This window comes from Rosa chinensis, chromosome 1 (assembly GCF_002994745.2).
Source record: "Rosa chinensis cultivar Old Blush chromosome 1, RchiOBHm-V2, whole genome shotgun sequence".
Classification (NCBI taxonomy): Eukaryota; Viridiplantae; Streptophyta; class Magnoliopsida; order Rosales; family Rosaceae; genus Rosa; species Rosa chinensis.
Genome location: NC_037088.1, coordinates 64,525,385 through 64,537,449, shown reverse-complemented (window position 1 = coordinate 64,537,449; position 12,065 = coordinate 64,525,385). Strand labels below are relative to the sequence as shown.

Sequence of the window (12,065 nt, the reverse complement as noted above, 5' to 3'; positions counted from 1 at the left end):
ATGGAAGTGTTTAATTGTCTCAACATTACGACCAACATTAACAGGGACATTTTCATAACTTTAGAGAAACCGGATTCTATATTTTATATCTATCTCCTCTTATCTCTAATAGGAGATTTTTAAAGAAATTCGACTAAAGACAGTTGCCTAATACTACATAGATATCAGAAAAAAATAGTAGCAAAATGAGGTAGGCAAGGATATACATGATACATAAACCATGCCAGTAGATTAACAGAACAGAAAGATAATCCCTTCAGACTCAAAACCTCAACTTCAATCTGCTTTTGCTGCAGCATAATATTTCCTGAAAGCTGTAGGAAGATAAACAGGCAACAAGAAGAAGAAGAAGAGATCATAGGACCAAAACACCAAGTTTACTATAGCGAGTACTCTCCCAAGAAAGAGTCTCCTCTCACTTGCAGATCCACCATACTCTTGACCATCAGCTTTCGAAAACTCTCTCTTAACCCAATCCACAAGGGTAAAAATCCTCTTGGCATTATAGAAAACCGGCACAAAAACCCTAATTGGCTTCGAAAACCTGTCACTGAAAGCCACTCCATCCATGAAGACTTGGCTTGCAAGAAGGAAAACATGCGGCGCTGCCGCCCTGATTGCTTGTTTGTTTCCCTCTATAAACCCTTCAAAAATGTACGCAACGGGGAGCACAATGCCTATGAAACCACCAAAGAGAGGGCCGAGCCGAACTAGATAGCTTTCGGGGTCTAACACCGGGGGCTCTTCCGAAGGATCGGCTTTGGGAAAGCGAATTTCTAGAGGAAGAAGAGGTAAATTATTGAGAAGAGAACAAAAGCCAGTCCTTCAGGGCCTACCAAGCCACTGGCTGAGATGACTACCATGACCATGAGGCAGTTGAGCTGCCAAAAGGGTATGTAATTATATTTGTGGACAGTTTTGAGGGTTTGGCCCTTTTGGGGGCCGAGCTTGAAGGTTGAAGTAACCGGATCCTCGCTTTGTTTGAGCTCATCGTACTCTTTTTCCGGCACGTTAACGTCACTAGCTTCATCACCGGACGACATTTTGTTCTTTGAGTTTAGGTTTTGTTGAAGAGAAAGCTGAGAAAGATAGAAGCTAGCTAGGTCAAGTTATAACAGACTATTTGTGGCAAAGTGATAAGGAAGATGAGCATGGCGAGGACAAGTGGCGATAGGATGGGAGTTTGAGCTTTGAGGTGTCACTTATGTATTAGGTAACCGCCTGCGAAGGTCTCGAGCTTATCTTTGTTTCTCTGGGATTGTGTTGTTAAGCTTATCGAAACGTAATTGCAGACACAAAGGTTTCAGTGCATGTGGCATTGCAATACAATTTTTCTTTTCTATAGAATTGTTACTTTTAAATTCTCTGTGTTGTTCGCCACTTGATAAATTCTCACCTAAAAACGACGATTTTTGGACCAAAATTTCGTCTTTCTTAGTATGTCATCAAAAACAGCCTACTCATCTAAGAGACAGTTTTAAAGGAATTGTGACAGACAAGTGAATCTGATGGTTGAAAATAAATACACAGTTTTAAGTTACTATAATTTATGCTTTTATATTTGATACATATAATTAACATACATTTATCCCTCACAGTCCCTTAAATCATTTTCACAATCTTAGCATGATTTTGAAATACTTCCTGAACCGAACCGACGAAACTCAAAACTCTTGACCGAATTAATTTTTCCAATTTTTTCTCCAATCTTTTTAGTTTTCACCCGTAATTGTGAACTACACGCTTTTAAGCAAAATTTTTATCTTCTTAGTTTGTCACCAAAGTCTTTCCACCTTCTTAGACAAAACTCAAAAATCTCATTCCAATTATTTTTATAATCTTAACACAACACAACAAATAAGAAAATTCATTAAAAAAAAAAAATCCGTTCTTCGAGCTCAGACCCTTCTAAATCATGGTTTACCGACGGGAAGCTATGTTGGGGAACATATTTAAGAGAATAGATTGTGATTTACAAGAGTAGCTAGAAACCTGTTACGATTCAGTGCCTTTCAGGAACGCAACAGACTCAATTCAATCTGTGTCACTAGTACAAAGAATATAGAAACAAAGGGGGCCTTTCAAATAGCTAAAACCAAATTTATTACAGAAACTTTTGACAAATAAGCAAAGAACAGAGAAAACCTCACTAATCAATCTGCTATGACAAGAAAAGAAAAAAGGAAAGAGCTATGAAACTTATCTTCCAAAACCTTTTTTTCACTTTCTGACAGAAGACCACTGGAAAAACTGGAACCCTCTGCTAAGAATATAATCGCTGGCTAAACTGTGCACATTGTATAACCAAAAAACAATCTCTGTTTCTCTCTATAACTAGGTAACCGTATTCTGTTTGGGGATGTATTTTATCTTCACACCCTTTTCAGGCTTCTTCGACCTATACTTGACTTTACCAGCTCCGGCAATTGGAGACTCGAGTGCCTCCACATTAACCAGCCGGTTTTCTGCATTCCCAAGAATGCTGCGTCTAAACCGCAATGAATGAGTTGCTGCTACTTCATTGTCACTGTCCGGGCATCTGGGAGGTTCAGAACCTTGGAAAAGAACCAATTCTACATGGTCTCCGGCTATAGCCTCTTTCCATCCTGCAAACAAGATAGCTGTTATTCTAAAGTACTGTTTAGGGCCATTAGATTAGTTGGGGTGGATGCATGTGTATAAGAAGTTCGAAAAGAGCCACATCTTTTCAGAGAAAAAAAAACGAAAAAAAGTGCAGTACAACGGGATCAAACTCACTCTGTGCAAGAAAATCTTTTGCAGCACGACTGGAGAAACCCAAGTTTCCGGCTTGTGTAGATCCATTACCAATGCCATCATTATGACTATCCATGACACATGATCTTGGACAATTTCCATTGGAAATGGTCTGACTGTTGCCCTTCTCAGCTGCAACATCAGTTTCAGATTCTCTGCAGCCATTCTCAACTGGCATAGGAGACCCCTTTGTTCCATTCCGGCTCACTGGCCTCCAAAGTTTTACTGTTGATCGGTTTGTGCTACTCTGAACAGAATCAGGTTTATTCATTTTGTCCTGAAAGTTGTTCTTAGGCATTTGTTGCTCCAAAAGGCCATCATCACGAAAGCCAGCCAGATTATTACTTTCTTGGGAAGAATTTCCAAGTGTGACTGATATAGATCCAATCAAGACCTCATGATTCTTGATTTGATCAGGTTCAGTTGCATCCTTTTGTACTCCATCTTTCAAACTCCCCCCATCATTTTGTGGTTTAGGCTTTCGACTCCAAACTTTATTGCTGCTGGACACAGCTCTTGAATCCCGGTAGCTTCCATGATTTTGCACGGATGGAAGCTTTGATGTTTGAGAACTCTGACCTGCATGAAATCCATTAGGCACACCCCGCTGTGATTTTGGCAACACCTGCCATCGAGCAACCGCACGCCGAGAACCATTTCCTTGCACTGTCCGCCGTTCCACATTTGAACCATTCGCAGCATCAGCTTGTCCATAGCCAATTCCAGTCTGAAATTCAGGATCCACATTTTCATTGGTGCTTGAGTCTTGAAATGCTTCAACAGATGAGTGAGCATGATCTAGAACGTCTGAAATGGGTGAGTCAGAATCAATGGTTGTTGAATGACTCGATGTTTCTTCCAGAGGTTCATCAATGCTGTCTTTACCGTTCACCTTCTCTTGGTCCTTTGCCTTTTGTTCTTTCTGCCTAAGCTTCTTCTGCCTCTTTCTTTCCAAGAGATCAGCTTGCCTATAGAATCAAAGTAAAAATCAGAAACCAAACATGCAGCTGTAACTATACAAGTTCCAATATACATTAGAAAACCAAATGTAACCATGAAACACATTATCACTCAACTTAAGAACTAACAAACTGACTTACTTAAAAGGAAAAGACACTAGCTCTTAGTCAATTGAATTGTTTGTAGAGTACCTTTTTTGAGCTGCTTCTTCTTCTTCCACTAGTAGCTTTTGTAACCGCAAAGCTTCGGCATCCTTGTAAGCATGCCAAGCTTTAACCTGAGCAATAGAAATACCAAAAACAAGTCATTGTCTCCAATCATTTGAGGGTGGCATGAAAAAACTTAAAGTGAGAAAAAGAGTTCATAAGAAATGAGAAAGTTAAAATAAGACTGTACCAATTTTTGTTCTACCAAGAAGCTGGTACAAGCAACTAGATTCTTTGTTTCAAGGCCAACCTTCTCAGCATCCCCGTCAAAAATATATCTTTGCATTGATGTGGCTGTACCAGATAGGAATGTTTTTTCACTTGCATCATCAAGTATACCGAATAACTCCTGCGAAGATATTGGAAACCTGGAAGGTCTAGCCTGGACAATATCCTGCATAACATAAAAAACCAGATATTTCACATCCAGCAGATAGGCATTTATTTCAATAAATGTTGATGCACAAGAAGAGTAATCTCTCACCAGAAGGGCAGAACCAGCCTTCAAATAAATGTGGGGCAGAGAAGTGAATCCAGGTTTCCGAACAAGTGTTGTCAAAGCCTTTATGATTGAAGACCCCGCAACTTCCTGGAAACTATAACAAATTAGAAACTTGAAGTAATAACCTTACATTTAATAAGATGAAGATTAAAGCTATCATGGAATGATAAAGAATTTGAATTAAAATTGCAATGTTACTATTTCCTTAAACTGATTGCAACAAAATAAGATACTTTAATAAAAATTTAAGAGAAAAAATAGTGATGCAGAGCCAAAACAAGTACCATGTGTTATATCAATAGCATGTATACCACCCAAGCATAAGAATAGCTCTATGATACCATCAAACCTACAGGAAAGAACACAAAACATAAAAAGTTACCTCCAAATTCACATTCTTGAACGATACAGATTCTTTTGCCTCTTCTGTGGAGAGCTAGACAAAGTAAAAATGATGGAATGGAGTGAGCACAAATACTTAAAATAGATACCCTTCATGTCAAGAATGCAATGAAGAGTTTTTACCTTATCCCAAAATGCCCCAAGAAGATCCCTATTTTTGGTAGAATCCTATAAGATACAAACAATGTCAGGCATTAAGTTGCAATAAGCAAAGTAAAGTACACCAGTTAAAAAAAACAAAAAAAACCTTGAGTGGGAAATGTCATAAATAGTGTGTAATGGTAAGAAACCTTATCAAGCTTTTTCAGTCGATGGTGCACGCGAATGTGCCTTCTGTGGTTGATGGGTGAACAAAATTCTCGAGGGCATTTGTCACACTTTTGCATTTGCACCTTGATGGGAGAGTGCAAGGGCCAACCTGGAAGCTCTGTCAAAAGTAAAATAGCTTCGTCTTTAAACAAAAAATTACAACCAAAATACCTGCTTATTAGACTTTCAGTAAGTAACATTGGCGGAAAGGCAATAACAGCAGAATGCTCTGCCACTTCTATAAAAAAAAACTCTAACTTGAGAAGAAAAATTAGCTGGTACCTTGTTGATCTAAGGCATGAAGTAGTTGAATCCATGGAACTGGGCTATCACCGGCCCTCGAGAAAGAAATAGAAGGCTCTTTTGCAACTTGTCTGATGATAGTGTCAAGGGAGTCATTTCCTTCTTCCGATTTCATAGCATCAGTGTTTGGGGCCTTTAGTTTAGCAATTGGCATCTAAACAGCACATATTTAATCATAAAATCACTACGTGCCTTTGTGCAGAGTACAAAGCAAAGACGAAAAACAAAAGGCTTCTAATGACAATTAACATGCATCTGAGATGGACTGAGGTATGGCAAAAACATGCACCAATTTTAAATCACTGTTTAGTGGACCATGAAATATAGATGACACGAACATCTCTTGACCCAATGTAGCAACAGAAATCACATATAGCTTTCATCTGCATTACCTTATTTATTCTATATGAATCTTTATCTGATAAAGATCCAATCAAGATAACCCTAACATGCACCGTTGTTTATGTATCAAAAAAATTACTCCTCCAGATTACTAAAGCAGTCACAGTAACATCACAAGTGTTCTACGAAATCAAGTAATGCAAAAAAGGAATCCAAACTCCCAGACCGCACCGTAAATAATCAACAAAATCCTACATCCTAAACATCTCTTAAAATACAGATCTACCATAGCTAAAACGCCTCCACCTACACCACGAATATCCATGTATCTACATAACCTCCTCACAGAAACAATTCCACATTATATATCACACCAATGTCGAATCAAAACTACAGTATAAAAAGTCTGTTAGGTCTCCTACAAAATCTAACACCAAAATGCAAAACAATTTCTCCGAACTTCGAAAGCACAAACACGCAATCAAACTAAACCATTCACGACTCCACGGCTCAACTAAAACTGATATCTAATCCGAAATTCTCCTATTTCCTCTTTGTTTTCTGTATCATAGGTTGAACCAGCTATCTAAACAGAGCAACCAATACAATCAAACAAAAAATCAGAGAGCAATGTCAAAATCAAAAGAGCATGCGGAGATGAGAAAGCAAAGCTTGCCGGAGGTTTTGAAGGAGCGTGATCTAGAATCCACATATGCGATTGTGTTAAGTTTACAGGTAGAGAAGAAGGGAGTACGGAGTAATCGGCGTACGTACCAGAGGAGGTGGATCGGAGCGAGGAGAGAGATAGGCGCCGGCGATCTGAGGGATTCGGGGCAGGCGGGAATGAGATTCCGAGTGTTCGGCGGGAACGAAAATCGGCGAGAAAATGCGAGGAAGTGATGAGCGAAAGAAGGAAAAGAAGAGAGAGAGAGACAGTGAGAGAGTTCGTAGAGAGAACCAAAATATAAAGGCGAACTTGGGTAATAAGAAAAGAAAAGAAGAAAAAGGGAAAATTTTCTTTATTGAAGGGTATGTATTTTCGGATTTGTGTCGAAATGTGATATCATAGTATTTCATCAACAACGCTACATTTGTATCGAGTGAGCCATTATTATGATAAATAGTAACATTTTGTCAGATTATTTGGCAAATGTGGAGCAATGTGGAACTAACTATGAAGAATCTCGGCCATCGTAAGTGGGTTCGGATATAACTCAATCAGAAGTAATTCAATTGCAAAATTTTAGGAACTAAAGGTTCGGAATAAATTTCAAGTGAATAAGACATTTTCCGAATGTCCCAATGTTTTCTGCGCCAAGAGTTATGAAATGGACTTCTATGCTTATGGTGTCTTCTTGATGTTTTACATTATTCATGACTCATTAGTCATTAGTATTAGAACCTTGTTTTCAACAAAAAAATATAGTTTTCTTTTTCGTACTTGAAATTTAACCCGAAATATGTCAAAATGCCTTGCTATAGCACACATTTTATCTTTTGAGATTTTATGCCAAAATCATGGGAACCAGTCTCATTTTACTATCACCAAAATGAGTTCTCTTTTTTCTTTTCTCGAATCAGTTATACAATTGGGTTCTTAAGTCTTAACCATTGACTCCAGGATCCCTGAGGCCCAATCCCTGAGCCTTGAGTCGGTATTCAAAAGAAGAAAAGCAAAAAGAGAAAAAAAAAAAGGTTTATGCGCTTTGCTTTATATCAACAGGGCGAAATATAGATACAACTATTGGTGTATACTTTTGATTTTCGCATAAATTCATTTTCTGCAGATCGAGATGTTGATTACTACGGTATAGACGAGTATAGAGATCGAATGGTAGAATCAAACTATAGCAGTACACTGTACATGTAGCAAAAGAATTAAGATGCAAAAACGGACTACTGTAGTTGCCACTGTTGAATTGCAAACTGAAGCGCATAATTGGGAACCAAATTGCAGTGTTCGAGCTCAAGATTTGTCATCGGAGAAGTACTGTGTCCGCTCTTGAACCATCCTTGTATTGCCTCTTCTTCATATGTGTAACCATCTGCTGCTATACGTGGATCAGTCATGACTTCCTGCAAATGCAAATAGAAAGAGCCATGGTGATGAGAAAACAATCTGAAACCGAACCCCAGTCGCCCATCAGTATCAAATGCACGCTATGACAGAGTGAACATGAATGCCTCTTCATTGATATAGGAAGAATGCTCAAAATTATGACCAGAAAGATTAAGGGGTGGCAGAATGAAAAGTGAACAGACCCATAATGGACGGTACATGTAGGTTACCTGAAGAATGGGGCAGACGAAATGGGATGGTGTTCGGAGAAGCTTCTTAGAAATCGAGCAAGACTCAGACGCAGCACATGAAGTTCTCATTACCTCATGGACGACAGATAGGTCCATCCGATTCAACCGGTTCTCCTCACAACACCTCATTGCTAAGAGAGCCAACTCCCGTGCTTGCTCTAGCGGCCAGTCTCCAGCTGAAACGTCCAACAAACCACTGATGCTGTCATTCTCTAGTGCGCATTTCACATCTTTCACTATCCCCAAAAGTGGTCTTGCAGTTAAAAGTCGTAATAATAAAATCCCAAATGAGTAAACATCTGATTCTCTTGTAAGCTTTCCTGTCTCCACATACTCTGGATCCATATACACAAAAGTTCCATTTGGATCATTACATATTTTGGTGAAGTTGGTCGGATCTTCATTTTGTGAAATTAAGGAAACGATGCCCAAATCACCAAGTTTGCTCACAAAGTTTGCATCCAAGAGAATGTTACTTGCTTTTAGATTCCCATGGACAATACATGGGATATTCGAGTGAAGGAAGATAAGGGCAGAGCATATTTCAGTAGCAATGCATGTTCGAATTTGCCATGGAAGAGGTGGAGCTTTGTCTTTGCCTGCAAGGCGGTCCTCAAGGCTGCCATTTTTAAGGTATTCATACACAAGTGACCTAGATTCTGGACACATTCCAATTAGTGTTACCAGGTTTGGATGCCTTGCTCTGCTCAAGATCTCTACCTGTTGAAATTTCAATCAAAATAAAGAATTGATTGCTGTATCACAAGTTTTCTAATAAAGCAGCTTAGAAAACATAATATAAATTACCTCATTTTGGAAGTCTAATTGCCTTTTAGAACCATAAGAGGGCAACATCTTTATTGCAACATGCATGTGGCGAAGAATCCCTTTATAAACACTTCCATACCTTCCTTCTCCAATCTTCTGGGATGGGTCAAAATTCTGAGTTGCCTCATTGATCTCAAGAAAAGAGAATACGGGGAATTCTGCACGACAAAAGCTTGCAGCTTCCCCTAATGTGCTTAGCTGATTGACTTTTCTTATTGCATTTCTATACTCTGCTTGCATGTTATCCCGTTTTTCTCTAAAACTAATCAAGAGCTTCACCGCAGAGATGATCTTCTCCTCTAACTCCTTTACTGTACATTGCGACTCTGCTAGTTGGCCCTCCAGCACTAAGTTCTTGTCCCGGAATATCTGGACTTGTTCTATATATTTATCACATTCATCCTTCAACCCCTCTGTTTCCTGCCTAATTGTAGCAAGCAATTCTTCCAACTCTTTTCTTTGGCTCATCTCCTTAGTGCATAAGCTTTCAAATGCTTTGGCCTGTAAGAAGGTAGGATAAAACAAAGACTTTTGGTGAAAATTGAGACAAATTCTACTATTAAATCAAATGCATAAATGAAAAGAAATCATGCATAATTGCACAGTATGCACCATAGAGACTGCCATCTTAAGAAACCCAGGAGCTCACATTTTCATGCTTGAGCCATAGACTCCTAGAATGGTCAGGCAAAATAACGAAGATAAATTTAACTCATGATAGAATCCAATACCAATACAGAAAGAGATTAACAAATGATAATTTTTACCTTGCATTTGGCCTCCATGGCATCATCTTCCACTTTCCACCTCCTTGCTGTATCTTCAAATTCCATTTGGTTTGAGTTCTTTCTGTCCAAAATGGCTTGCGTTACTTTATCATAACTTCCACCAGCTGCTTTTTCCTCCTGAAAAGATGTGGTACTAAAGATCAACTAAATGCCATCAAAGCTGTAGATGATTCGTAATGAAAATCATCTGACAATGAACAGTTTTCTCTCACCTCATCTATCAGTAATGGGGTCAACCTCCTTGACAGATCTTCCACTTCATTGACATCTTCCTCAGCATCTGCAGATCTCTGTAACAATGTCACTTGTCTAGTAGTCTTACATTAGAACCAATGTTATCTGCGACAAAAATTGTCTGGTAGTGTGCCTACCTAGATTTCTCAACCAAAGAATTGATTCTGTACTTAAGTGCTCCGGTTCCTCTGTTCCAGTAGCCGAATTCAGCGGCAGCAAAGGAGGGGCGCTTTCTATTTCAGAATTATCTTCTCTGTCTCCCCTGTTTTCAAATGCTTCAGTATAAGTGGCTATTACATATGGCAAGTCATACATAACACTACAAGTTACGGACAATAATTTGAACTTAAACAGGAAAACTACTTCGGATTGGGAACAATTGGACAAACAACAATCTGAGTTGGTCTGCCAAAAAAACCAATAGTACCTTGTATGTATGAGGTGGCCATTACAAACAAACCAAATATGACAGGAGCTAGCTGCCTTTTGACATACAAAAACTGCCTTACTGGACCTTATTTCCGCCAATCTCCTGAAATTGCCAGTACGTATCAGTCAGTCAACTTAAATCAAACTACTGAAAGCAGATATGCATTCCCACCAATATTTTTTTTTTTTTTTTCAACTCATCCGATGTCACAACAACTTTATTTATTTAGAGCCAACAGCAATAGAAAATGTTCTATGGTTTACAATATAGTTTCCCTTCCAACGAAAAATTCATATCTTCGGAAAGTATAACAACCGGTGCTTACTCGGTATAATATTCATCTGCAGCTGCCCCCATGACAAGCCACCTAATATCGTGCCGAGCGATCAATTCAACAATCCCCTCCTCCACATTGTCCATCTCAATCCGTACTTCATTTGCCTGCACCTACATTGATAAGCAACCACACCAATCAATCAATCACTCGAAATGTTCTACCAAAATGTGTCAATCCACTCTCCTATAAAAACATCTCTAACACGAAAACATTCCTAACTTAAAATCGGGGATTGAATACTCACTCCTGCTCCGATCAGAATCAGTAGGTATTCGTTTAGAAGATTTCGTAAATTTACTGAACTATTTTCATCGCCTGCATAATAGTAATCCGATTATGAACTAGAAATCGAAACAGAATTAACTCGAAATCCACAATCAGACCAATCACAACTACTCACACAATGAAGGGCGGTGGACGTGAAGGAGGCATATATTCTTGCCGACGAAGTTCTTGACGGCCCAAAACAGCGTCGTTTCGCTCTGCTTCACGTCGTCCCCCACCGCAACAAAGACGGTCTCTTCCACATCCCACACTTGCTCTTCTTCAACGCTCCCCATCGGCTCAAATCCCACCGGGTTCGGGGAATTAAGGGAATCGGTGTGGTGAGTTTGAACTCGGCGAGTGAGACTGAGTCATCGCCGAGTCATAAACAAGCTGAAACTTCTGGAAACGGTGAACTGTAAAAGGGAAGACACAAAGCACTGTGTATTGGTGTGCCTGCTTTTGCTTTGCTTTGCTTTGCTTAAGAGTTTGGGCTTGCGGCTGACATTCTTATCAGATTCTCATAAAAAGGAGTTTTCAGAGGTACTTTCTTTTTTCCTTTATAGCAAAAAAAAAGTCCTTTGAATTATAAAATTGTATATAAAAGTACTCTAGTTCAATTGTTAAGTCATTAAAGATATAAAGAAAAGAGTTAAAAAAAAACAATGTAACTAGTTCGCCATGATAGTTAATTACGATAGATAATTAGAATCAGAAACAATGATTGTCATATGCTTTTAACTAATATCACGAATGAGGGATTATGAAACTTTAGACGCATTCAACACTATATGATTTTATATTTCTTCTTTACTTACGCACCATTAAACTCGTAACATACGTTTTCTAGATTTTTGAAGAACAAGTATGAAAAGTAGTTTGCATTATGACGTTGATATATCCATTGATCATTCGGCATTGACAAGTTCACCTTTGATGTTGACATACAAGAAGGCTATGGTTAATCTCCTTAAGCAGTTTCATGGCAATTAAGTGCAAAGTAGCAACAATATTTAATTGTAACTTGGACCTTTGTCGATAAGGAAAAGAAAAAGATGCCTATTTTTTTCTTTTT

At 38.7% G+C, this 12,065-nt stretch overlaps 2 protein-coding genes and 1 pseudogene across 3 annotated transcripts; all 3 read right to left on the bottom strand.

Annotated features, from left to right (window-relative positions):
* Positions 1–154: 154 nt before the first annotated feature.
* Positions 155–1,074, bottom strand: LOC112179949 (annotated as a pseudogene).
* A 936-nt stretch (positions 1,075–2,010) lies between these two features.
* LOC112179712 lies at positions 2,011–6,799 on the bottom strand. Of its 2 annotated transcripts, XM_024318218.2 has the most exons (10): positions 6,574–6,799; positions 5,437–5,611; positions 5,136–5,272; positions 4,969–5,013; positions 4,826–4,879; positions 4,426–4,530; positions 4,132–4,335; positions 3,927–4,012; positions 2,758–3,743; positions 2,011–2,606 (listed from the first exon to the last, which is right to left on the bottom strand). In XM_024318218.2, the coding sequence occupies exons 2-10, from the start codon at positions 5,609–5,611 to the stop codon at positions 2,335–2,337; spliced, it is 2,064 nt and encodes a 687-aa protein (XP_024173986.1). In that variant the 5' UTR covers positions 6,574–6,799; the 3' UTR covers positions 2,011–2,334. The 2 variants fall into 2 exon arrangements, with proteins under 2 accessions (XP_024173986.1, XP_024174051.1); XM_024318283.2 differs by lacking the exons at positions 4,826–4,879; positions 5,437–5,611; positions 6,574–6,799 and adding an exon at positions 4,728–4,792 and having other exon boundaries at positions 5,136–5,201.
* A 685-nt stretch (positions 6,800–7,484) lies between these two features.
* On the bottom strand, positions 7,485–11,513 carry LOC112179626 (U-box domain-containing protein 32). Its single transcript, XM_024318114.2, has 10 exons — positions 11,127–11,513; positions 10,971–11,041; positions 10,715–10,836; positions 10,387–10,491; positions 10,097–10,221; positions 9,938–10,005; positions 9,705–9,842; positions 8,917–9,438; positions 8,089–8,829; positions 7,485–7,875 (listed from the first exon to the last, which is right to left on the bottom strand). The coding sequence occupies exons 1-10, from the start codon at positions 11,284–11,286 to the stop codon at positions 7,696–7,698; spliced, it is 2,232 nt and encodes a 743-aa protein (XP_024173882.1). The 5' UTR covers positions 11,287–11,513; the 3' UTR covers positions 7,485–7,695.
* Positions 11,514–12,065: the final 552 nt, after the last annotated feature.

Excerpts from the sequence above, each read along its gene's own strand:
- LOC112179712 (XM_024318218.2), bottom strand. The coding sequence starts at position 5,611 with ATGCCAATTGCTAAACTAAAGGCCCCAAACACTGATGCTATGAAATCG. Across the intron at positions 5,014-5,135 it reads GACTGAAAAAGCTTGATAAG|GATTCTACCAAAAATAGGGA; the intron begins GTTTCTTACCAT and ends TGTATCTTATAG. Across the intron at positions 4,013-4,131 it reads TCTTGGTAGAACAAAAATTG|GTTAAAGCTTGGCATGCTTA; the intron begins GTACAGTCTTAT and ends TCTATTGCTCAG.
- LOC112179626 (XM_024318114.2), bottom strand. The coding sequence starts at position 11,286 with ATGGGGAGCGTTGAAGAAGAGCAAGTGTGGGATGTGGAAGAGACCGTC. Across the intron at positions 8,830-8,916 it reads AATTAGACTTCCAAAATGAG|GTAGAGATCTTGAGCAGAGC; the intron begins GTAATTTATATT and ends AAATTTCAACAG. Across the intron at positions 7,876-8,088 it reads TCGTCTGCCCCATTCTTCAG|GAAGTCATGACTGATCCACG; the intron begins GTAACCTACATG and ends TTGCATTTGCAG.